The following is a 25,163-nucleotide window of genomic DNA, read 5'->3' on the forward strand; positions in this document are numbered from 1 at the left end:
ATGGAGAGACTGACACCTAGGGAACCACCTGGCCATCCTCATCAGGTAACCCTTCCCTTCCTCCCCTCAAAGCAACACAGGGGCTGCGTGTCACAGAAAGAGATCCTACCAGGCCCACAGCCCACCACTATCGGCAGTGGACTTTCTGGAACTGGCTGAAGCCCAGAAGCCACCCGTGTGTCTCAGCAGCTCTGCCAGCCTAAATCCCCACCCACTGCCAATTATTTACTATGTCAAGAGCAATGAGGCTGCAATCAGGCCAGGGAAGCTTACAAACTGCTCACCCCATGTGCTTCCCCTCAGCTCAGATTTCTCATTCTCAGACAGGGACCAAGGCCAGAGGGACTGGCTCCTCATGTCTCCCCTGGAACCCCAGTAAGTGGCCATGAAGGGGCAAAGTGTGTCGAGTTCACTATGCTGAGGCATATACCTTATTTGTAAACCTTCCCAGACTTCTGGAGCCTTGGCCCTGAGATCCAGGCCTGAGTTGGGTCCAGACAAGCTGTTCCAGGCTAGTGGTCCTGGAGAAGACTTGCCTGGGGCAGGTGAGGCACCAAGGAATCCTGGGGAAGGTAGGGAGGGACCCACCCATCGCAGGACAGCACCTGCTGCCTTAGCCTGTGTCTGCCTGAGGTCTGGCGGACCCTCTGCAAGGTGGATACCAGTGAAAGTGCCCTGATGGGGTCTGAGAGAAACTCAAAGCTGCAGGTGCAGGGTGGTGGGAGTGCTCGGAAGCCCTGCCTCCATCTGCTACTCCATCAGAAGCCTGAGCCCCAGGACCCAGCTGCAGAGGTTTCTGAAGTGTCCCCTTTCACTCTCCTGTCCCTGGAGAAGGCTGGGCATCTTCCTCCCACCCTCTGCCTGCTCTAGGCCTAGCCCAGGCTCAAAACTAAAGCCCAAGGTTTAGTGACCCTGGGAGCCTGAGGTTGTCCTCACACCTGGGAAGCACCTTGCCTCCGGCTGATGGTCCGGGAACTGGCTGAGCCCCCAAGGCCAGGCCCTCGATGCCCAGCCTTCAAGGCAAGCCTCTGCAGCATCCTTACCCAGGCTCGCTCCTGCTGGATGGAAAACTGGAGCCTGCTCTGGCGGCAGGAGCTTGGCTGGCAGGGCAGGCCGGGAATCTGGAACTTGCTTTGGGACGTGCCTGCTGTGCTCATCCTGACTCAGGAGGTGCGGGGCCCGAGGCTGTGCCGCAGCTTCCACCCCTCTCCAACCTCCTCACTGCCCCACCGCGGATCGCTCGGTGCCAGCAGGGGAAAAGGTGGCCTGCTCACCTTTCTCAGGGGGACAGTGGCTGGAAGTCTCTGCAGGGTGGTGCTCTCAGGATCCTACAGGAAGCTGGGGGTTAGGGTGCGGGAGGGTCCCTGCTGGAGAACTCGAGTGTCCAGGGTGAGTCATCAATGAAGGCAGTATTTCAGCTAAGACCATCTTTCAACAGGGGAGATGAAGCCTCAGTGCCCTCAGGGGAAAAGGAATCCTATTAGTTAACATGTTAGTTCAATAATCATATTTGGCTAAAACAAGTCAATGAAATCCTAGTGTCTAGATATCCACAGGGCAATGGGGAAATTTGCATGGTTTTACAAAGCAGCACAGTCCTGGGAAGGTAGAATAGCGCACGGGTTGTGAGCTCTGGCCTTGCAGACCTGGCTTTGAATCCTAACGATGCCACCTACTAACTCTGAGACTGAGGGCAAGTTAACTTTCCTGAGCCTCAGTTCTCTCATCTGTCAAATGAGACGAAGTGAGGGCACTATCTTATGAGGCTGCTGGGAGGTAAGTCAAGTTGGTATATGTAATGTGCTACTACAGCACCTAGAAACATAACGCACTTAATAACTAGCAATAAGAACAATTATCTAGCCTGGCCGGGCGTGGCTCAGCGGTTGAGCATCGACCTAGAATCCAGGAGATCGGGTGTTCGATTCCCGGTCAGGGCACATGCCCGGGTTGCAGGCTAGGCAGTTGATCAATAACTCTCTCATCATTGATGTTTCTATCTCTCTCTCCCCCTCCTTTCCTCTCTCTGAAATCAATAAAGATATATTTTTTAAAAAAATACTACACTTTAAAAAAAAAAGAACAATTGTCTAGAAACTGCTTGCTTTTTGCTAAATATTTTATAAGCATTAATACAGTTAGCCTCAGAACACCGTGTGATGTTGATACTATTGTTAGTCCCACTACATGTGAGGAAACGAGGGCACTGAGAAGTGACTTATCCAGAGTCACACAGCAAATAAGTGGAGGACCAGCGTTTAGGTCCAGACAGCCTGGCTGGGAGCCTGTCCTTGGCCAGTCGGCTCTACTGCCCCTAGTAATGATCAGTCAGAATTATTGTCAGAGCCCATCCTCTGGGTGTTTGGTGTTAGCGATGTCTTAGAAGTGAAGAGAAATGGGGTTTCACCCCAGGAAAAAATATCCTGCCAGGAGATGGGGGCTTTCTGAGGTCAAGAGGGTATCGATGACCAGAGTGAAAAATGGGCAATGATTCTCCAACTGGGCAACGTGACTGGATGGAAAGTGAGCCTTTGGGGGCACTTCTTAGTAGCCCCAAGAGGCATTAGAGGGTGGGTTGCCTCTGCCCTCCCCCTCTGTTTTGAAGCCGGCACTGCAGTGCAATGTCCTGCAGGGCCTTGGGACCCCAGCCAGCACCTCTCTGCGGCACTGCAGTGACAGGTGCAGGGAGGAAATGGAGCCAGGTGTCTAAAAACTCATTAAATCCATGCCGATGTCAACCTCTGATTTAAGATCTGTAGACTTGAAATGTTGCTGGTGTCACTGGAGTTAATCCCCAGGAAGGGAGAAATAAGTCTTCCAGAAAGATAACAAGAATGACAGGGACACTCAGCGTGGAGCCACGGGAGAGGGACAATGCAGGGACCCAGAGGAGGAGGGTGGGGGTGGGTCACGAGTCCTGAGTGGCTTTGCTGTGGTCCATTGTCCTGTAAGGTTCTCGGTGGGGGGTGGAGAGTCACTTCCCGTGGACACTGAGCCAGGCCCCAGCAAGCAGCACCTGTGCAGAGCAGAGACTGGTTCCTGGTGGGAGAAGAGACTTCCGATCCCAAGCGCCGCAGTGGGACGGGTCCTGGGAGGATGCAAGGCAGGAAGCAGCTTTGGTTTCCTCACCACACTGTGTCCCAACCAGGCCATGACAAATGCTCACCTTGCAAGCATGGTGGTGCCCCTGCCTCAGGTCACAGGGGCTTATTATGAGAAACTTGTGCAGGGTGCCCAGAGAAAGCTACACAGCCAGGCCTCAGGAAGAATGAAACTCTGGATCCTGGCAGTGCCAAGGACCTGGGTAGTAGGGGTCTGGGGATATCTCCCCAGTGCCCTGTCCCCAGAAGGACTCAGCCACACCCTACCTGTCTTCTGCTTTTCCTCCTGCCACCTTCTTCTGAGCATCTTCTCTACCCCTCCCAGCTTCTGCCCACTTAGTTTCTTCCTCCTCACTGGACATGTCTGTGGGCTGACGTGATCTCGCCAGGATCTTTTTTTTTTTTTAATCCTCCCCAGAGGATGTTTTCCATTGCTTTTCAGATAGGGGGGCGGGGGGAGAGAAACATCGATGTGAGAGAGACACATCGATCGGTTGCCTCCTGCCCTAGCCCCGACTGGGGCTGGGGATCGAGCCTGCAACCCAGGTACATGCCCTTAACCTGGAATTGAACCAGGGACCCTTTAGTCTTTGGGCCAATGCTCTAACCACTGGGCCAAACCGACAAGGGCTCGCCAGCATCTCTCTACACAATGATCTTTCATCCACTGCTCACAGTAATGGCCTGATGCTCTTGGAGTTTCTTAATTTCCACCCAAGAGAGGCTGAATACCTGCAGCTATCACAGCCCACTGGCTCCCCAAGGCTTGGCCTCCCTGGAGTCATGCGTCCACTTCCTGCCCAGAGGTAGGGGACAGGTTGGGCAACGGGGTCACATGCTTTACCAAAGGGCTGACTCCCTGTGAGCTCTGGAGGTGGCCGATCCCAAAATGACATGTCCATTGTGGTGGCCATTCCTTAGTCCTCAGTTCCCTGCTTTCCCCACCTGTGCAATCCTGTCCCTGAAAGGAAGAGTCCCAAAGATTCCAAGCCCCCCAGGTGGTCTGTCCTTCCCTGGCTGCTGCAGCCCAGAACCATTGCCCCCCAGACAGAGGTGGGCAAAGGCACTTTGGCCCCAGAATACCCAGCAGTGTCACCAAGCATCGCAGGAGCAGCCTGGGCCCAGACTGGTGGGCTCATGAATGAGCAGGAGGGACTCATTTGTCTGCTATTTCTCTCCAGAGGGAGGCTTCTGCCTGCTGGCGGCTCACTGTGAGGGTCCTGGAGGCTCGAGGCCTGGGCTGGACCGACGTGTGTGAGTGGAACTGTCTCCTGGGCTTCAGTGCTATAGGGATGCCTGGGTCCCATGGGAAAGGCCCAGACAGATGCCGTGGGCTGGGCTGGGCTGGGCTGGACTGCTCACTGTGGCCTCCAGGGTCTTGGTAGGAATCTGGCAAGGCCCCTAGAGAGGGGTGTGAGGAATTCTCTCTCATGATGGTTCTCTTGATGTTGGCAGTGAGCGAGGCAGACCCCTATGTGGTCCTACAGATGCCAACTGCACCTGGAATAAAGTTTAAGACCAAAACAGTCACCAACTCCAGTCATCCCGTATGGAACGAGGGCTTCAGTTTCCTAATCCAGAGACAGGTTAAGGTAAAGGTCCGGCCACCCACCTGAGGACAGGCTGTACCTTGCACAGGGAGTGTTCTTGGGGTGGAACACACTTTCCTCCAGGGCTTAGAGAAACTAGGGAGTGGGTGTCTTTGTGCCCCCACCTGGGTGTGCTGCATGCAAGACAATGTGTGAACCCAGTGTCTGCAGGCCTGACGTCCAGCAAGTGCTGGTTCTCTCTCTGCCCATCTATGGAATGGAGATAGTAAGAATCCCCTCCTGATTTGGGCTGCTGTGAGAGTAAAGGTAACACACTTCTGGTACAGTGCCTGATCCATACAGTGTCTTAGGAAACCAGCAAAGCAGGGGTATACAGTGGAGGGAAGGAATTCTTTGTAAGAATATTATTTTTATAAAAATTAGCAGGGGAAATTAGGATCTTTTCTGGGTTTTCTTTTACTGCTTGTAAATTTTATCGTTATTTTTATTTTTAAGTAAAGGGTAGAATCATAATAATCTTTTCTGGCTCTGATGTGGACTACAGCGATGAGTAAATAATGTGCTAAGTTGTTCTCCGGTCCCCAGAACGTTCTGGAGCTGAGCGTCTATGACGAGGACTCAGTCACGGAGGATGACACCTGCTTCAAGTTTCTCTATGACATCTCAGAAGTCCTCCCTGGCAAGCTGCTCCGGAAGACCTTCTCCCTGCGCCCCCAGGTGTGTGGGGCGTCCCCATGGGATCCAGGCTAAGGAAGTTGCACAGTTTCGCCCACCTATTAGGATGCTGCTGGGTTGAACTGATTCATAGAAAGAGGCAAACTCCTTCCTGAGATATTTACATTTTAATAGGAAAGACAAAGACTCAACCTGACTGTTACAGGCTGAATCATTCAATGGAGAAATGTTATTGTCTGTGGGAGGAGGTTTTGGTGGTGGAGGACTTCCTAATGCCCCTCAGAACACACGTGTGTAACTAACCCTCTGGGCATTTGTGGCTTCATCGCTCATACTGACTGCCTCAAGCCTCCTTGTGCTCAAGGCCTGCTTTGTGCAGGTCTTTCGTTCTTTCTCCAGCTGGTGAAGGCTGGGGTGGGGAGGCCAGAGTCCTGGGTTTGAATCCCCCTGAAGGGGAGATGAAATGGGCCCTGGACATCCTCTAGCCTCCTTTGGGTTATGCGCCTCACCTTCCCCCTCAGCCTTGCCAGAGGCCTGTTCTCTGAAAACTTACCAGCTGTGGTAACTTGGGCAGGTAGCCCGACCTTCCCTAAGCCTCAATTTCCTCATTGTAAAAAGGGAAGAATTGTAATACAGTGCCTCCCTTAGAGACGTGAGATGATGAAATAATGAATGTAAAAGAACTATGTCAAAAGACATATATAAATGTGGATGACTTGCTCATGTTTGCTTTCAGGGACAGGAAGAACTGGATGTGGAGTTCCTGATGGAAAAAACGTGAGTAGTCTCACACAGCCCAGGGAGTGTCTAAGGACCCAGGCTTTATTTAGGGAAATGTCATTGACCCAGATATGCCCATTGGTCTGTCCAGCCCAAATTCTCTGTCCCTCATCTCCCTACCCCTGCCAGTCTGGGGGGTGGGGATCCTTTTAGAAAAACAAGGAGAGGAAGGTCAATGTTTCTCTGCCCCACTTTCTCTCTCCTCACCAATCACTCTTCAGAAGCATCTCCCGCACCCTGAATAGTATCCAGGACTCAGAGAACCCTCAGTATCATCCAGGAGTCCCCACGTGGGTTGAGCTTGGGTTGAGCTTGAGAGAGGCAGGTCAGCATAGGGAGCCTTTGCCTTTGCAAGGCCAGACTGTGGATGGTTTGATTTTTCCAGGTCAGACCGCCCAGAAAACCTCATCACCAACAACGTCCTTGTGGTAACCATTACCTTCCCCAGGCTTGTGAGGGAGCGCTGAGGTGGGGGTGGGCCAGAGGGACAAAGCAACGACAGGGCTTGGTGGTAAGACCACCCCTGGCCTCTCAGCTAGGTGGCCCCCAGGGAATGTGGCTGGGGACAGGGGGCTTAGAGGGGCCTGGGGCTAAAGGGAGCATGGAGAGAGGGGAGGCTGAGGCTGCTGTGAGAAGGTTCCCCCCCAAGGCTGTATGGCTGAGGGGGGTTGAGGGAATTGCTAGTGCTTCCTGGTGTGTATGGTCACCCGTGAGGAACTCATAGTTCTTAGCCCCAGAAGAGGAAGCCCTGGCCAGAAAGCCATGCAGGCCTAGCTCAGGTTGGTAATGTGGAGGTAACTGAGGCTCAGAGGGAGTGTCCAGGGTGGTGTGCTTCCAATCTGGGAGCTTTGGGATAGGGTCAGAGGGTCAGTCAGCTCTCCCCTGAGACAGTGGAGAGTCCTGGTCAGCTCTCTGAAAACACAGCAAGCTCACAAAGCTGCTGTGGGGAGGAACCGACACGTGGTGGCGAGAGATGCCTTAGAAACTTCTTGCTCAAAGTGCAGTCCCACAATAAGCAAGCTGACCTAGAGCAGGGCCAGGCCTAGCAGGAGGAGAATAAGGCACCTAGAGCCCAAAATGGAAGGGAGTACCCCCTCATGGTCCTACGAGTGCCTGCTTGACGGAATAGGATCACTTTTGCAAATACAGGCATATCTCATTTTATTGGGCTTCACTTTATTGCTCTTTGCAGATGTTGCATTTTTTGTTTGTTTGTTTGTTTGTTTTTTTACAAATTGAAGAGAAGACCTTCCACCAGCAAAAAGATTATGACTCACTTTATTATGACACTTGCTTTATTGTGGTGGTCTGGAAGGGAACCCGCAGTATATTCGAGGTGTGCCTGCACACATTAAAATAGTCGTACCGAAGGCAGCTGCCTCTTATCTGAGGTGATGGAGACCAGGGGTATGTTGATGAACTTGGCATTTCTACAGGAGGGGGTCAATAGCAAGAGTGGAGTGGGCTGCAGCCGTCAGCTGGTACGCATTACAGAGAGAATGCAGCAGGCTTGTTTGGCAACTCATTTAAGTGGACGACCGTCAGGAGGTATTCTAGTTGCTAAAATTTCAAGGGTTTCTCTGATCCATTCCACTATCCTATAGACCAGTGGTTTGTATAACTCTTTGGGAGCAGTTGTAGTAGAATGAATGCATCCTGCAGGTTGAGGCTGTAGAGAAACCTAGAGGGAAGAAAACTGTGCCTGGCAGCTGGAGGCCTGTGGAGATTCCAAAAGTCTGGCAAATCTAGGAGAGCTTGGGGGTGGGTGGAGATGGGCCCTCCTGGCTGTTCCAGGACACCTGGCTTAGCAGTTGCAGCACATCAGAGGTGGTGTGAGGGGTTTCTGCATCCAGTCCCACTCTGGACACCATTTCTTGTTCTGTGTGTGGTGGATTTGGGACAGTGGGGCTCAGAGGGTGAGGTTGAGGGGACCTCAGCTTCCCCAGTAGAGCCCCCTGCCCATGATGTGGTCTGCCCCAGGCTCGAGAGCTGTCATGCCTGGACATTCGTCTGGAGAGCATGGGGAGCACAGCCGTGGTCTCAAGTGAGTCCTGCTCAGAACCAGGTCTGACTTCTGCCTGGAATGGGGGGGGGGGGGCTGACAAACACATACAGGGCGGAGGTAAGTGGCAGGGCAGAGCCTGCCTCTTCTTACCCACAGAGCAGAAGGGCAACAGGTCTCCTCTGGGCAGGAGGTTTCCCCTGACCTGGGGGAGGGCATGTCACAGGGGGGCAGGAGTCCCATGGGGGTTGGGGCCCAGCAGGCTGGGAGGGCCCTTTCCAGCATCCTGCTTGCTATGATCCGGCCACTCTGGCTTCCACCAGGTCCAGGCAGTACTGCCAGTGTTCTGGGTCCCCTCGTGTTAACCTTCTCCCTCTCTCCCTAGATCAGGAGAACCTGGAGCTGGAGCTGGTGCTGAAGGGGTCATATGAGGACACACAGACATCTGCCCTGGGCACAGCCTCTGCTTTCTGCTTTCACTACATGGTGGCTCAAGAGGCAGAGCTGAGTGGACGCCTGAAGGTGGGTCTTTGGGTCTCAACTCTGAGCTCTCTCACCAACCCCAGCCTTGGGCCAGCTTCAGCTGCTGCAGGTCCCTCTCTGGCCTTTCCCTGTGGCCTTGTCAGCCTCCCCGTTAGACACACTCCCTTGGCAGACAGGAGGATCACCAGGGCCTGGGGTGGGTTTGGGGGGCTGTTACACCATGTCTGTCTTTGTCTGAACCCTTTAATGGCTCCTCCAGTGATGCTCTTAGAACAAAATCCTATGTCTGTGCCCACAGGCTGTGCACAGCCTGGCCCCTGCCCACCTCTGCTGCCTCATTTTGACCCACATTGCCCCTCGCTCACGAGGCTCCATCTGTAACTTGTCTCTTCTCGCTTTCCCAGCCTGCCAAGTACTTTCCCTGTCTTCCTCCGGCTCCTTCCAAGGCTGCCTGCTCCTCCTCTTCCTCTTTCAGATCTCAACTCAAATGGCACCTCTTCAGAGGGGTCTTCCTTGACCCCCCCATCTTAAATAGACCCCACACATCTCACCTTTGGTTACTCTATCTTACCACACTGCTTATTTCCTTTACAACACTTATTAACATCAGTTCGTTACCTGCTTCTTTATAAATTCTTTATAAATTCATACATGATTCAGTTATAACAATAACTAAATATTAGCTGTTATTGCACTAAATAAATATTAGCCATTAGTATTATTTTGATATTTTTTATTGATTTGAGAGAGAGAGAGGAAGGGAGAGGGAAAGAGAGAGAGAAACATCAATATGAGAGAGAAACATCGATCGGTTGCCTCCCATATATGCCCCCACTGGGGATTGAACCCAAAACCTGGGTATGTACCCTGACCAGGAATCAAACCCATGACCCTTCAGTGCATGGGGCAATGCTCCAACCAACTGAGCCGCACCAGCCAGGGTGATACTAGCTATTATTTTTGTAATTATAATTATTATAATTTTAATAATTACAAAAATTGTAATTATTTTTGTATTATCAGGGAAGGACTGTCTCTGGATCACTGTTTAGATACTCAGTAAGGATTTGTTGAGTGAGTGAATGGATGAATGAATGAGTGACTATTTTCCTCCAGAGCTCTAAAGGCAATGGCTGGAACTCAGGCAGCTCAGCTGGGCACCTCACTGTGCCTCTGAAGCCCTTCACTATGGAGAAGGAGATGACCATTGACATTCCTGCTACAAATGTAAGTGGCCTCACCTGGAGGGGAAGTGCCAGTGAGATTAATGATGGGAAAGCCCAAGGCCCTCAGTAAATACTCACATTCCTCTCAGGGTCTAGGACATTCTGAGCAAGGTCTCTTGCTTTGATTTCAGGCCCCAGGAGTGAGGTTACAGCTCAAGGCTAAGGGCTGGTAAGAGACATTCATATCTGTCCGGAACTGTGAAGGGTGGTCATGGAGCAGGGGAGCGCTGTGGAAAGAGTTGGGGTTGGGAGCAGGGAAGTTATTTAGCAGCTATTGTGGGCTTGGCCAACCAGTGGCTGAGCTCAGCAAGTGCCCCCGACCCTTGGATCCTCTGTTGCCCCAGCCCAGAGGAGCTGGCCGTGCGCCTGGGCTTCGATCTGTGTGCGGAGGAGAAAGCTTTCCTGAGCAGAAGGAAGCAGGTGGTGGCCAAGGCCCTGAAGAAGGCCTTGCAGTTGGACAGAGACCTACAGGAAGATGAGGTTTGGAGGATACAGGGAAGTGGGGGTGCAGATACCTTGGACTGGCCTTAAGGGAGTAACTGATTCCTATGCTCTCTACAGACACTCCAGTCAGCAGAGACTGGGGAGTGAGCATGTGGGAGGAGATATGGGGCATGGGTAAGCTCTGGGCTTCTCACTCCCTTTAGAGCTCTGTCCAGGTCTGAGAGCTGTCACTTCCTGGGGAGGGGTTGAGTACTAGCTCTAACTCTGACTCCACCAGGCCCTGACCACAGTTCTGATCAGGTCCCCTCTCTGGAGGCAGGAGGCAGCTCTATCCCTGTCCTTGTTAAGCCAGGCTGTGTCTTTGTATGGTCCAGGTCCCCATCATAGGGATCATGGCCACAGGAGGAGGTGCCAGGGCCATGACCTCTCTCTATGGCCATCTGTTGGCTCTGAAAAAGCTGGGACTCCTGGACTGTGTGACGTACTTCAGCGGCATCTCGGGAGCTACATGGTGAGAGTCCTGGGGACTGGAGAATCAGAGATGACCAGGCCCCAGACGGGACTGGAGTGGACACCAGAGAGACCCTCTATATGGGGAAGCCAGATAGGTGTGAGCAGTATGGTTTGATGGGTGCCAAGTGGCTTTCTCAAAAGGGAGGAAACAGACATTACAGAGTCCTTCCATGGGTGAGGTCTTACAGGATGTCCACTCCATGCTGCTGAAGAAGTGCAAGGCAGCTAATTCAGAAGGAGCTGGGTTTGAGCCTTCACAACATCACTTACTGGCTGGGTAACCTTGACCAACTTATTTCCTCTGATTCTCAGTTGACTCATCTCCAAAATGGGGGTAATAATAGTACATCCTTCATAGGATTAGAGTGGATCAGCTCAAGTAAAGCACTTAATACGTCTGACTCGTCCCAGGAGCTCCAAATTGATAGCTCTTCTTTTTTCTTTAATTGTTTTTACCTCATTTAATACTCACAACACTCTCTAAGGCAGTTTCTCTTATTGTCCCTATAGTACAGATGAGGAAATTGAGGTCAAGAGGCACTATTTTACCTAAAGACAGAATTGTCTCCCTACACCCCACCCTGCCTGTAATGAGGTGGAACTTTTTACTGTTAGAGATGCATTCCTTTGAGTCTTATTGAAATGTGACTTTAAGTAAAAGAGGACTATTCTTCTCAGAGGAGTTTAGGTGACAGCTGTTGACAAGTAGCCTCAAAGGGCTTCAGGACAGCCCTATGAAGATGGGAGTAGGGAGAGTCTAGAGCTTTGCTGTACAATACAGTAGCTACTAGCCATGTGTGGTTATTGACCACTTGAAATGTGCCTAGTCCAAACTGAGTTGTTATAAATATAAAATACAGTGAATTTTAAAACTAAGTTAAATTAAATTAAATATATTATTAAAATTAATTTTTACTGATTTCTTTTTACTTTTTAAAAGTGTGGTTACTAAGACATTTTTAATCACATATGTGGCTTACATTATATTTATATTGGTCAGCACTAGGAGGAGAGAAAGCTCTGAGACATTTTCCAGATAGACAGGGCTTTGGCAGCAGGAGCAAGATGTTGGGAAAAGTCAAGAGTGGGAAGGAAGAGTTGCAGTGACCCATGCTGGGCCTCAGCATCCTATTGTACTGTCCCTTTGTTTTCCCAGGACAATGGCCCAACTATATGGGGACCCTGAATGGTCGCAGAAGGACCTCGAGGGACCCATCCGACATGCCCGAGAGCACCTGGCCAAGAGCAAGCTAGAAGCCTTCTCCCCAGAGAGACTGGCAAGCTACCGCAGGGAGCTGGAGCTGCGAGCGGAGGAGGGGCGCCCCACCACCTTTGTGGACCTGTGGGCTCTTGTGCTGGAGTCCATGCTGCATGGCCAGGTAGGGCACCTGTGCGTGCGGGGGGGAGCGTGAGTGCAATGGCAGGGCTGGGGCAGCCGTGCAGCCAGCTGACACGCAGGCGCATTTCCTGAAGGATGAGAGTCCTGGACCCTTGGTTAAAGAATGTGGACACCTCTGTGTTTCAGTGTCTGCCTAACTTTGGGGTGCTGCCTTTTTGAGTCAGTCTATTTTTTAATTAAATTGCCATGAAAATGAAATTTCTGGGTCTCCCAAGAGCTAGGGATCAGACAATACCAAAGTCAGTTCCCCAGACACAGCTTTTGCATGTGTTTAAGAGTCAGTGAGATTGTTCAAACAGCTTTTATTTTATTTATACTGCAATCTGAAATATACTATTTCTCTGCATCATCATGGTAATGTTAAAGCACAGACTCTGGTGCCAGATTCCCTGGGTTCTACTTCCAAGGCCTCTTACTAGCTATGTGTCCTTAGGCAAGTTACTTGCCTCAGTTTTCTCATCTGTACAATAGGAATGAAAATAGTACTTACCTAACAGAGTTGTTGTGAGCATTCAGTGGTACCTTGGCATAGAGTAAGCATTCTGTGTTAGCTAGTATATTTCTTTACTCTTATCCTAACACCATTAGGATAAAACTGAGTATATATATTTTTTATACATTGCTTTTTTCAGGAAAGGTTAGAAAGTTAACTACTGAATCTTACATTAACTGATGCAATTATTAAAATCAGTGATTTACCATATTGTTTTACCATATGTAATTACCTGAACAAAGTTTTTTTAAGCATTTGAAACAACTGAAACACAAAAAATATATTTAACATGTATAACAAAAATAAACTATCAAACATATTAGCAGAGGAAATATTCTTATCTTTCTTTTTTTTTTTAATAATCATGTTGTTGTTTTTTTTTAAATATATCTTTATTAATTTCAGAGAGAGGAAAGGCGAGGGAGAGAGAGAGATAGAAACATCAATGATGAGTCATTGATCGAGCCCGCAACCCGGGCATGTGCCCTGACCGGGAATCTAATCCCGATGGGCTGGATCCTAGGTAGATGCTCAACCGCTGAGCCATGCCCGGCCGGGCCTTATCTTTCTTATCTTTGGGTATCAGGAGTTTGACCAAAAATGATTATCATGTAAACTAACTAAAAATGAATTTGCTTTGATTTTTAAAAAATTTTTATTCTTGCTAGCAAGTACAATGCCACTTGGAAATTACCATCCATTCTTATTTTGTATTTATTAGTTTAAAATATTTATTTTAAAAACCTTAATATTGTTAAATATTTATTACAATAGTCTTCAGACCTAAGAAAATGCATAAAGCATAAAGAATAACATAATGAATATTTATGATCTCACCAACCTGCCTAAGAAATGAAATATAACAGAAAGAATTAAAGCCCAGGGTGGATCACTCCCCAGCCCCATTTCCCTCCCACCCCCACAGGTAACCACTATTCTGAATTCAGGTTTATGATCACATATATATCTGAAATCTGTATATTTTACTATATTGTATAATATATAATTACGTAACATAGATTTTATATACCTTTATCATATACTTTATTATATATACCTTTACTATGTATACTTTTATTAAAAATATATATCCTTAAGAAAAATATATTATTTACACAAATGGCTTTGTACAACTCTCCCTGTGCACGTGTTAGAGACTCTCTATGCCTTGAAGTTATACGCCCGTAGTACAATTGTTAGGCCACTAGGTACATGTCCGTCAACTTTCCTAGTTATTATCAAATTGTTCTCCAAAAGGGTTGTATTAATTCACACCCCCACCAGCAGTGTATCATACTTTCTTTTCTATACATGCTCTTGAGATTTTTAAATTTTTATTTTATTGGTGTGAAATGAAATTTTATTGTAGTTTTTCATTTCCTTGGTTTTTAGCGAGATTGATCATATTTTCAAGTATATTTGTCATTGGGCCTTCCTCTTCTGTGGATTACCTACTCAGATTCTTTTTGTTCTTTTTGTTCTCACCTGAGGATATTTTTTCCATTGATTTTTTTAGCGAGAGTAGAAGGGATGGGGAGAGACAGAAAGAGAAACATCAATGTGAGAGACACACACCGACTGGTTGCCTCCCGCACTGTCCTGACTGGGCCCGGGATCGAGCCTGCAACCCAGGTACGTGCCCTTGACTGGAACTGAACCTGAGACACTTCAGTGCTCGGGCTGACGCCCTAACCACTGAGCAAAGCCAGCTAGGGCCCTACTCAAATTCTTTTACATTTTTCTATTTAGTTCATCTTTTTATCTTATTTTGTAGGAATTCTTTATATATTCTGGATATTAATTCTTTACCAGTTCTAGCAGATTTTGATGCATAATTTTAATGTAAACCAATATATCATTCTTTTTCTTCATGGTTTGTGCTTTTAGGGTCTTTTTAAGAAATCTTTCCCTCTCCTGAAGTTATAAAATGTCTTATATATTCTTATAAAAGTTTTAAAGATTTGTTTTTCACAGTTAGGACTTTAATCTGCCCAGGGTTTATCTTCAGGTATTATGTGAATAGGAATCCAGTTGTCTTTTCTCACATAGGTAGCACATTTCCCCAACATCACTTGTTTTTTCTCCAACGATCTGCCTTGCTACTTCTGCATGTGTCAGCCTTCATATATTCACAGGCCTCTTCCTGAGCTCTGTTCCATTCTGATGAGACTGATTCTCTGTCTCTGTGCCAGTATCACATTGGCCTAGTTACTCTACCTTTGTGATAAATCTTGGTATCGAACAGGGCAAGTTTACCCCCATCTGCCACCTTGGCTCTTCTCAGAACGATCTTGGCTACTTTTGGCCCTTTGCTCTTCTGTATACATAATAGAATCAGCTACTCAAATTCCATGATAAATGCCATTGGGATTTTTGTTAAAATGGCATTCAATTTATAAAACCAACCTAATTACTTGAAGTATTTTTATTTTATTAATAGATACTACGTACTCTTTGCATCTACTGTTTAAGCTCCTGTTCAGTTTTGAGGGTGTTTGTTTTGTTAACTGCCTGGTGGCACCAATTAGTTACTATAGAGTGGGAGAAGCTTGTTAACAGTTCACTTTACAGGGTGCTAGGAAACACAGTTTGATCCTAGGCCATAAAGTAGACTTTAATTTAATTACCATTTGATTCTTCAGTAATGACTCAATGCAGTTTTATGTACAAGGTTTATTATAGTTATTTTTTTAAAAGACAGACTTAGTTTTTTTCGTTCACAAGAATAAAAGTTCTTGTGGTATTATTAAACAATAATGTGTTCTTTAAAATGAGCACCACCCAAAAAATGAGCACACATTTGGCTTTAAAAATGTTGCCCCAATAGGAAAGGTTTTCAAATATGATTTCTTTCTTTCTTAGTTATCATATTTTATCTCTTAAACCTCACATTCATTGTATGCTTTTTAAAATAATTCTTGCCTGGCCGGGCGTGGCTCAGCGGTTGAGCATCGACCTAGGATCCAGGTGATCGGGGTTCGATTCCCGGTCAGGGCACATGCCCGGCTTGCGGGCTGCAGCCAATCAATGACTCTCATCATTGATGTTTCTATATCTCTCTCTCCATCTCCTTTCCTCTCTCTGAAATCAATAAAGATATATTTTTAAAAAATAAAAATAAAATAATTCTTTATTTAGACAAATTTAGTGTTGATTCTAAACTTAAGTCTTTAGGTGAAAATAAGTATCTATAAAACCAATCTAATTACTGTACTATACTAATCTACAGTACCAAAAGTCAATTTAAAGTGCCAGAAAATATAACTCCATTCACAACAAATTACAATTTCATTAATATTAAGTACTGTCAGAGAAATATTATACCTTGAATTTTACTCAGAACAACTTTATTAGTTCACATGCTTTTATAATATTGCTTCAGTTTTTGTAAAAAAAAAAAAAATTCCCTTGTAAAATACACTAGTTCACCCTGGCTGGTGTGGCTCAGTTGGTTGATGACTGTCCCATGCACCGAAGGTTGAAGATTTGATTCCTGGTCAGGGCACATGCCCAGGTTTCGGGCTCAATTCCTGGTCTGGGTGCATGTGGGAGGCAGATAATTGATGTCTGCCTCTTCCCCACCCCTTCCTCTCTCCCTAAAAATCAATAAAAACATATATTTTTAAAAATACACTAGTTAAAATCAGTGCTTCTCAAACTCTCTTTGAAACTTTGCCTTGAACCTTTTGCTGGCGAGCACTGAACTGCTTAGAAGCTGCTCCCCATTCAAGGAGAAACTCGTTTTTCTCTTATCTTTTCCTGAGGTAAGGTCTTACATGATTTTCTTTAACTTTGGACAAAAGGTTTTACACACTCTTTAGTCCCACTCTGTACAGTGCCCTGAGCTGTCACCATGTCACAAACACTGTACCCAGCTCCTTCCCTTCAGGTGGCCCCTCGAGTCATCAGATGATGTTCTGCTGGGTTAGGGACCCTCGTTTGGGAGCTAGGGAGCATGGAGGCCCAGAGGCTGCCATGACTTACCGGTGGGTGGGCTATTGAAAGGAAGGATCCTGCTTCAGTCGATGGAGGGGTGGGCTGATCCTTTACCAAACCTTTCCCCAGGGCAGAAACTGTGCATCTGTAGTAAAGGGACACATTTCCCCTCATCAGGCATGTCATAACCAGGCAAACAGGATTCCTAGCTAAAAAGACTTTGAGAATGGAAAATGCAGGTATTAATCAAGCGCCCTCCTTTCTCAACACACACACACACATTCACACCTGCAGGTCTGACTTACAGATGTGACAGATGGTCAGCGCCTGCAGCTTAAGGCATATGAGGGGACTTTCCTGTGGATTCCCTAAAACTCAAGTTATATTGGTGTCACTGAGGAAGTGAGGGAGAAGATGACAGTGGTTGACACGTGAGTGCTCTCGTTGAGTGACAGAAGGCTGGTGGGAAGAGGAACTTCACCCGTGTACTGAGGCTTTGCCAGGGTGGGGGGGTCTCCTTGCTGGATGGGCCGGGCTAGAGTCCTGGGACACACACCTGGCTGAGCTTCAGAATCACCTGGGGGAGACTAAAAAAGGCAAATTCCGTGTTGGCTTCTGCTGATTCTCAAAATACACCCAGTAATCTGTATATTTGACGTACTCTCTAAGTAACTTGAGGAGAAGGGCTGATATGGCAGGTTGGAACCCCCTCGGTTTAGCTGCTGAGGGAGGTGCCTTTCAGTTCAGAGTCCAAGAGAGGAGTGGCACATTCATTGTACATGCAGTGCTTCGTCAGAAACAGCCCAGGGCCTGTGGCAGCAGGATCCCTCCCAAGGTGGGGCTCCAGGCAGCCGCCACCATTAGCCTTGCTGATGCTTGAGATGAACCCTGTTTGCATCTCTGGTCCGGCATTAAACAAGACCTTTCTGTGTCCCTAGAACTCCCTAGAAGGCCAGCTAAAATCCTTGCCATCAAATGCAGAACCTGGAGTGTTACTGAAGAGAAAATTAGAAACAGAAGGCAAGACTAAACAAGGGGGTGATGCAGGACAGGCAAGGATGTCAGGAAAACATTTGGGAGGGACTAAAACTTGAACTGCATTAAGGTGAACCCAAAAGGGGCAGCCCATCCCTGGGCAGAGCTTACAATGTATACTAAAGGGGATTCCTTTTTTTTTTTTTTCACTTACTATTTATTTATTTAGTATTGAGGTAAAATTTCTATACTGTATTTTAATGGGCTTTTAAATGGGCACAGCTGGTAATACAGAGAGCTTATGTATTCAATATACAATTCCTACTTACAGTAAGAAACATCCTTATGGCACAAATTTCCCAGCTTAAAAGAACACCTTTTAATTACCTAGAAAACAGACATCAGGGTCTGAATTTCCTTGCAGATGAGCTTCTCACTGTCTCTGAGCAAAAGCCAATGACATCAAATAAGATGTTTTTCTTGATGACTCCAAGAGAGTATTTCTTATTTGCACTCCATCTACCCTAGTCTGCACCAGGAGTTTCCTCTTATGTTCCTCTAACCACTGCCACACTTAAATAAGATTAACTAAGATGGACTGTAAAATCTGGGTGGCCTTCTACATTTGAAAACATGTTGCAGGATTTTCACCCTGCACCTGAAGCTGTGCTCTGCCAGGCCCCTACCTGCCCGTCATGTCCCACATCCAACCAGGCCAAACTGTGTTGATTCTACCTCCAAAACACTTCCCCAACGTCACTGCCACTGCCTGACTCAGGCCACCTCCAATCCTTCCCCTCTGTTTCCCTCCTCATCTTCCTGTCATTTCAACTGCCAACCTAAAAGGGGATTCCAGTGTCCTTTCTAGAAAGCAGTACGTGCTCATAGGTGTGTGTGCACCTTTGTGTCTGTGCATCAGGGTTCACACCCACTCCACCCTTCAGCCCATGGAGATGGGGCCACTGGACCCCCAGGATGTAGGGGTGGGTGCACTGTTGACACTGCAGTCCTTGTGAATGACACTCTCTGGAGATACACTGTGCAGTCTGCATAGCCCCACATGGTGACCCTGCACATGGGGCTGGTCAGAACATTGGGCAGGAGTGGTAACTGAATGTGTGCACCCACCATTCCACCAAATCCTAACGGGAGCCGCCTCACCCCCAGCCTGTCCCCACCCCACTCCTGTCCTGGTGGAGTTGCTGCCTCTAGGGTGCTCCTAACCTCACTTAGGCCCCCATGTCCCCACTGCAGGTGATGGACCAGAAGCTGTCAGGACAGAGAGCTGCACTGGAGCAGGGCCAGAACCCTCTGCCCCTCTACTTGAGCCTCAATGTCAAAGAGAACAACCTGGAGACTCTTGATTTCAAGGGTACAGTCCTCAGTCCTGTCCACTCCACCCTCCATCATACACATGCATGAGAGGGGGTGTCCTGGAGGTGGGTGGGGTGGGGTGGTGGTGGTGGTGATGGTGGTGAGTATGTGGTCAAGGGGCTGGGTGGGGCAGTGGTCAGCGCAGGAGTCAGCCAGGCATGGAAGAGGCTGAGGCCTGCTGGGGGCAGAATCTTTGGTTCCTGTCAGAGCTAGGGCTCCCCCTGCCCACTCTTCTCTCTTTCCCACCTCTCCGTCCTGCCCCTCAGAGTGGGTCGAGTTCTCCCCCTATGAGGTGGGATTCCTGAAGTATGGAGCCTTTGTCCCTTCTGAGCTCTTCGGCTCTGAGTTCTTCATGGGGCAGCTGATGAAGAGGCTCCCTGAGTCCCGGATCTGCTTCCTGGAAGGTGAGGGGTGGTCACCCTGAAGGCCCTGGCCAGGCCCTCGCCAGGCCTCTTTGACTGGATGTGACTCCTGTACTCAGGTCTGGCAGAGCCCCTGGGTGGGGGCCGTCACTGGGCTGTGGGGAAGAGGCATTGCAGGCGCAGCCTGCTCCCCCTCCCATTTTCCACCTGCACCCAGGGACGGGGACCACTGGCTTCTAAGCCATGGGGGACAGGGTGCTGAGGCTGGAGGTTGATATTTCATGGGAGTTTGGCCTTCAGGCATCTGGAGCAACATTTTCTCCCTGAATTTGCTGGACGCCTGGTATGACCTCACCAGTTCTAGTGATACCTGGAGGCAGCACATCAAGGACAAAATCAGGAACCTGGGTAGGTAAGGGAAGCAGTAAGGGGAGCCTGGGATGAGACTGCTTCCCCTTCAGATACTGGGGTTGGGGGAGGCTGTCAGAGGGAGGCAGGGCCAGGCACCTCCACACCTCTCACTGCACCAAATGTCTGTTTCTCTGGGCCCAGAGGACCCCCCTGCCTCCTTGAAGACCTCCTCATGGTTGGAGGCCTTGTGGCTGCAGCCAGGAACGGCACTGGCCCAGGCATTTAAGGGCTTCCTGACAGGCAGACTGCTCTACCAGCACAGTTCCAACTTCCTCCAGGGCCTCCAGCTGCACCAGGACTACTGTAACCAGAAGGCTTTCTCTACCTGGGCAGGTAAGGGCTACTACCATTTGTCCTTGGGTAACAGGGTTAGACTCCAGGTACAGATAGACCATGGCTGGACTGGCAGAGGCCTTGGGGTTACAGCATCCAATTCTGGGGTGTGGCCTGCAGAAAGTAATGGGAAGGGCAGGTGTCATATGCATTCAGGGAGTGACACCAGAGGTAAGACAGGGACATGGAGGCAAATGCAATATAAAGGGGGGTGATTGTGGATGGATGATCTGTGGCAGATTGGCTGCCCCTGACTATCTCTGCCTCCCCCACCAGACAGCCAGCTAGACTCCACCCCTGGCCAGCTGACCCCACAGGAGCCCCAACTCTGCCTGGTGGATGCCGGCTACTTCCTCAATACCAGCTATCCCTCTATGTTCCGGCCAGGCCGCAGGCTGGACCTCATACTCTCCTTCGACTACTCTCTATCCTCACCTTTTGAGGTACTTCTGGTTGCTCAGTCAGGCTGAGCTCCAGGGGCAAACAGCATAGCCACTGGGCCACAGACCCAGCCAACCTGTGTCCCCAAAGGAAGAGGGGGGTGACAGGCTCTGACCCATATCCTCCTGCAAGGGTCCTTGGTTGGAAAGGGCTATGGAGGTGGTATAGCCCCTGGCTCCCAGGAAAGGTGGACAGGAGGAAGCGTGCATGCCTGCCCCAAGAGGAACAGCTGGTCAGAGCTGGGAAGAGACCCTGGCCTGTCCATCCATCCCCCCAGAGCCTCCCTGGGTTCCCTACTGAGGCCCTCTAGGCTCTGGGACCAAATGGGGGTGGGGTACCCTACCTAAAGATTTTAACTAAACAGCATTGCAAACCACTGGCATCCTTTGCCTCCCTCTGAGCTTATCAGGGCCATGAACAGGAACCAGTTGTCTTGACACTGGGCAGTCAGTTTGGGCTGGAGCCATCCTAGCATTTTCTAGAGCACTGACCTAGGATGACCAGGAAGTAGCTGGTTCTCCCTGGGGTCGTCTCCCCAACCAGATGCTACAGCAGACTGAGGTGTACTGCCGAGGCCTGGGGCTGCCATTCCCCCACGTGGAGCCCAGCCCACAGGACCAGCGCCAGCCCAAGGAGTGTCACCTCTTCTCAGACCCCACCTGCCCTGATGCGCCTGTTCTGCTACACTTCCCGTTGGTCAACGCCTCCTTTAAGGACCACTCAGCCCCAGGTAAGGCAGCCCCTCCCTCCATAACAATCTGGCAGCCTGGCCCCTCAGAGACACTGCCTAGTGCCCTCCCCAGTGAGAATCTTAAGGCTAGATCCCCCTCCCCTCCCATTTTGAACACTGTAGTGCCCTGGTGTCTGTTGCTGATGCCCACATCCCTGCAGGGGCCCTCTGTTTGCAAAGTCACTGTGCTGCTGTCCTCTTTGTCATGACCCCAGACTCCTTTACCCTCCCGCCCAAATTCCCCTAGCTACACCTGGGCCCCTCAGCTCTCTTGCTTTATGGGCTGGAGTTCAAAGGATCCCTTCATCCAGAGGCTGCCTGCACTGTCATAGTCTGCAGTCATCTCCACTGCTGCTCAGTACCAAGTTGTTGGAGGAATTTATAAAAGCTCTCCAGGCTAGACAGCCAGGAAAGAGAGGCCCTGGGCCCCACTCTCTCAGTCCCCTAAACCTATGTGGGGTTTCACCTTGCCTCTATTATCCTACCCCAGCCCAGGCCTAGTGAGCTAGGCCTCTCTTTGAGACCCTTGAAATCTAAACCTGTATCACATTCCTTTCAATCCTTGCCTTCCACCAACTGGTCAGATTTTTCTCTCCTTTTGCTGGGAAAACCAAATATCTGCCTTTGTGCATTATTCCTGGTTTTCTATTTCCCTTCAGCTTTACTCTTTTTTTTTTTTTTTTACTTTTTAAATTTATCTTTATTGTTGAGAGTATTACAGGTATCCCATTTTTCCCCCCAATTGATCCCCTCCACTTCCCTTCCACCCCCTTCCCAGGCCTTCACCCCATTATTAACTGTGTCCATGGGTTATGCATATAACTTCTTTGGTTAATCTCTTCCCACCCTCCACCCCCCTTCCCTCTTTCCTCTGAAATATGATCGTCTGTTGCATGCGTCAATGTCTCTGGATCTATTTCGTTCATCAGATTCTTTAGTTCATTAGCTTCTTCTTAAAGAAGACCCTTCAACTTTTCCTGTAGTGCTGGTCTGGTGGTGATGAACTACTTTAGCTTTTCCTTGTCTGAGAAGCTCTTTATCTGACCTTCAATTCTAAATGACAGCTTTGCTGGGTAGAGCAATCCTGGTTGTAGTTCCATGTTTTTCATCACTTTGAATATTTCTTGCCACTCCCTTCTGGCCTGCAAAGTTTCTGTTGAGAAATCAGCTGACAGTAGTATGGGTGCTCCCTTGTAGGTAACTAACTGTTTTTCTCTTGCTGCTTTTAAGATTCTCTCTTTGTCTTTTACCTTTGGCATTTTAATTATGATGTGTCTTGGTGTGGGCCTCTTTGGGTTCTTCTTTGGGACCCTCTGTGCTTCCTGGACTTGTAACTTGATTTCTTTCCCCAGGTAGGGGAAGTTTTCTGTAATTATTTTTTCAAATAGGTTTTCAATTCCTTGGTCTCTTTCTTCCCCTTCTGGCACCCCAATAATATGAATGTTGGGCCTCTTGAAGTTGTCCCAGAGGCTCCTGATACTATTTTCATATTTCTGGGTTCTTTTTTCTTTTTGCTCTTCTGGTTGGGTGTTTTCTGTTTCCTCATGTTCCAAATTGCTGATTTGATTCTCAGCATCCTCTACTCTACTGTTGGTTCCATGTAAATTATTCTTCATTTCAGTTCCTGTAGCCTTCATTTCAAATTGGTACTTTATTATGTTATCAGTTTTCTCAGTTATTTCCCTAACAGTCTGCTTAAACATCCTTATAACCATTATTCTGAACTCTCTATCTGTCAGCTTGCTTGGATCTATTTCATTTAGTTCCTCTTCTAGAGATTTCTTCTGTTCTTTCCTTTGCGGCATGTTTCTTTGCCTCCACATTTTGGCTGCTTCCAGGTGTTTTTTTCTATGTATTAGGTAAAGTTGCTATGTCTTCTGGAATTTGTAGAGTGGCTTTGTGTAGTAGGTGTCCTGTAGGATCCAGTGGCTCAGCCTCCCCAGTCACCTGAGCTGGGCCTTCTAGGTGCTCCCCTGTGTGGGCTGTGTGCACTGTCCTGTTGTAGCTGAGCCTTGGTTGCTGTTGGCATCCCTGGGAGGAACTGACCCCCAGGCCAATCATCTGTGAGGACCAGCTGCAACTGCAACCAAAGAGCTGCTGTGTTGGAGACACCCTTATGGATCAGGATTTACTTCAGTGGAGCTTTGGTGTTCACCAAGTGCGCCCCTTGAGTGTCACTCGTGGATGTGGTAGGGTTGTAATCCAGCGTGGTCGAGTCTGAGCACCAGGTGCACTGTCTCTGGGGCCTCTGGGGAGGTGCAAAGTCAGCCTCTGCCAGTGCCTTGCTCAGGGCCACCCAGCATGAGCTACACAGCAAACCGTAGTTGGCTGCTACTTGTGCTGGGCTTTGCATTGTCCAGGAGAGGCCAAGCTATGAGCCAATGCAGGCTGCTGCTAGTGCCAGGCCTGGGGCCACTTATCAAGCTGTATGGGGCCCGCTGCTGCTTGTCTGAGAGATTTTAGGAAAGTCCTAAGCCTGAGGCTCAAGAGGCCACTTGCATAGAAAAGCCCCTGGAAATGGCCTGGATGAGCTGCAGGTGGGGAGGGGCGGGGCCTCCGGGAATCATGGGGCGGGGCCAAAGGTAAGAGTCAGGCGCTGGCAGTTCAAATATGGCGCCTGCCTGCCAGCTGTATTCCGGGAGGGTTCACCACAGGATCAATGGCCTCTGCCAGCTCTTCTGCCTGGGAGGAAGCTGCCCCTCCACCTCTCACCCGGATCTCAGGCAGGTTAGTTCCTCCCCGAGTGTCCCAGGTCCTTTCAAGCTGCTGCCCGGCGCTGGGCTCAGAGGGAGCGCGTCTGAGTGAGTCCGTGCGCGGGCCCTTTAAGAGGAAAACCTGGGGCTCCTGCAGCCTCCGCGACCCTCAGGGACAGTCCCCACTAGTTTCACAGCCCGAAGTTGTGGGGATGTCTCTTCCCAGCTTGGAGCCCTGGGCTGAAGGCCTGCTGTGGGGCTGGTACCCCTTCCTCCTCCTGGAAACCTCTGCCGCCGAGATTCCCTTCTGAGTTTCAACCGCGGCACCTGGTGTGTGCCCGCGGCCGCGTCTCCACAATTCAGCCATGATTCAGCCCCAATCCGCCCGAGTCTGCACCCCTCCTACTGCTCTCGGTGCTTCTTCAGTTCCCTGGTTATAGGGCTTCTGTTCAGCCAGATTTCAGGAGGTTCTGAGTGATGGTGGTTCTGGATTTTAGTTGTAATTTTGATGTGGTTGCGGGAGGCGGCGGGTGCGGCTGCTACCTACACGCCATCTTGTTTCTCCTCCTCAGCTTTACTCTTAACAAGGTCAACACTCATCTTGGAATCCTTTTTCTCTCAGCCAAGACTGGTTCTTGCAAAGCAGAAGTCCTTTGGTTTTCAGCCTCTTGTTTTCATCATTAGTAAGAATCCCTTCACTAACCTGACTGACTTTGTGGTTTTGGCTGTTTCCAGCTTACCCCCAAAGGTTATATTGATATATGAGTTACCTGAATAGTGGAAGAAGTGTAATGCTTCAAGGAAATGTGGGGAGCAGCAAACTTTTCATATCTCAAAATAGTATCCTACTATACACATTTATATTTCTGGACAAAGGACATAGAGGACTGGGAGAGAAGCAAGGAGCCCCTTCAATGGGGAGCAGCCCACCCCTGTGCCCAGCTGTGAGGCTTAGTTCTGCCCAACTGCAGAGGCCTCTGGGTGCTGCTCCTAACACCCTCCTACCCCTGAGCAGGTGTCCAGCGCGACCCTACAGAGCTACTGGCCGGCCAGGTGGATCTCACTGGGGCCACCTCACCCTACTCCCTGTTCAACATGACCTACAAGGAGGAAGACTTTGATCGCCTGCTGCAACTAAGTGATTACAATGTTCGGAAGAGCCAGGACGCCATCCTGCAGGCCTTGAGGACAGTTCTGAAGCACCAGGCCCCAGCGGCCAGGCTTCCAGGGGCACAGTCTTGA

General features: G+C 49.2%; 1 protein-coding gene across 2 annotated transcripts; it reads left to right on the forward strand.

The window, feature by feature from the left end:
- PLA2G4D (phospholipase A2 group IVD) lies at window positions 1-25,163 on the forward strand. 2 transcript variants are annotated; one of them, XM_087814769.1, is made up of 20 exons: window positions 1-45; window positions 4,283-4,355; window positions 4,557-4,693; window positions 5,237-5,368; window positions 6,063-6,103; window positions 6,492-6,534; window positions 8,087-8,171; window positions 8,494-8,630; window positions 9,708-9,818; window positions 9,949-9,986; window positions 10,162-10,297; window positions 10,636-10,772; window positions 11,931-12,153; window positions 18,832-18,949; window positions 19,218-19,355; window positions 19,614-19,721; window positions 19,866-20,057; window positions 20,334-20,500; window positions 21,042-21,228; window positions 24,937-25,163. In XM_087814769.1, exons 1-20 carry the CDS (start codon window positions 1-3, stop codon window positions 25,161-25,163), a joined length of 2,475 nt encoding a protein of 824 aa, XP_087670895.1. The 2 variants fall into 2 exon arrangements, with proteins under 2 accessions (XP_087670895.1, XP_016067780.2); XM_016212294.2 differs by having other exon boundaries at window positions 8,087-8,150.

Source organism: Miniopterus natalensis, chromosome 1 (genome assembly GCF_054644295.1).
Source record: "Miniopterus natalensis isolate mMinNat1 chromosome 1, mMinNat1.hap1, whole genome shotgun sequence".
Taxonomy (NCBI): domain Eukaryota; kingdom Metazoa; phylum Chordata; class Mammalia; order Chiroptera; family Miniopteridae; genus Miniopterus; species Miniopterus natalensis.

What these genes read in the sequence shown, in the direction of transcription:
- PLA2G4D (XM_087814769.1), top strand. Translation starts at nt 1, where the DNA reads ATGGAGAGACTGACACCTAGGGAACCACCTGGCCATCCTCATCAG. An exon ending in CCTGGGCTGGACCGACGTGT is followed by an intron (nt 4,356 to 4,556) that starts GTGAGTGGAACT and finishes TGATGTTGGCAG; the next exon opens with TGAGCGAGGCAGACCCCTAT. An exon ending in CTCTATCCTCACCTTTTGAG is followed by an intron (nt 20,501 to 21,041) that starts GTACTTCTGGTT and finishes CTCCCCAACCAG; the next exon opens with ATGCTACAGCAGACTGAGGT.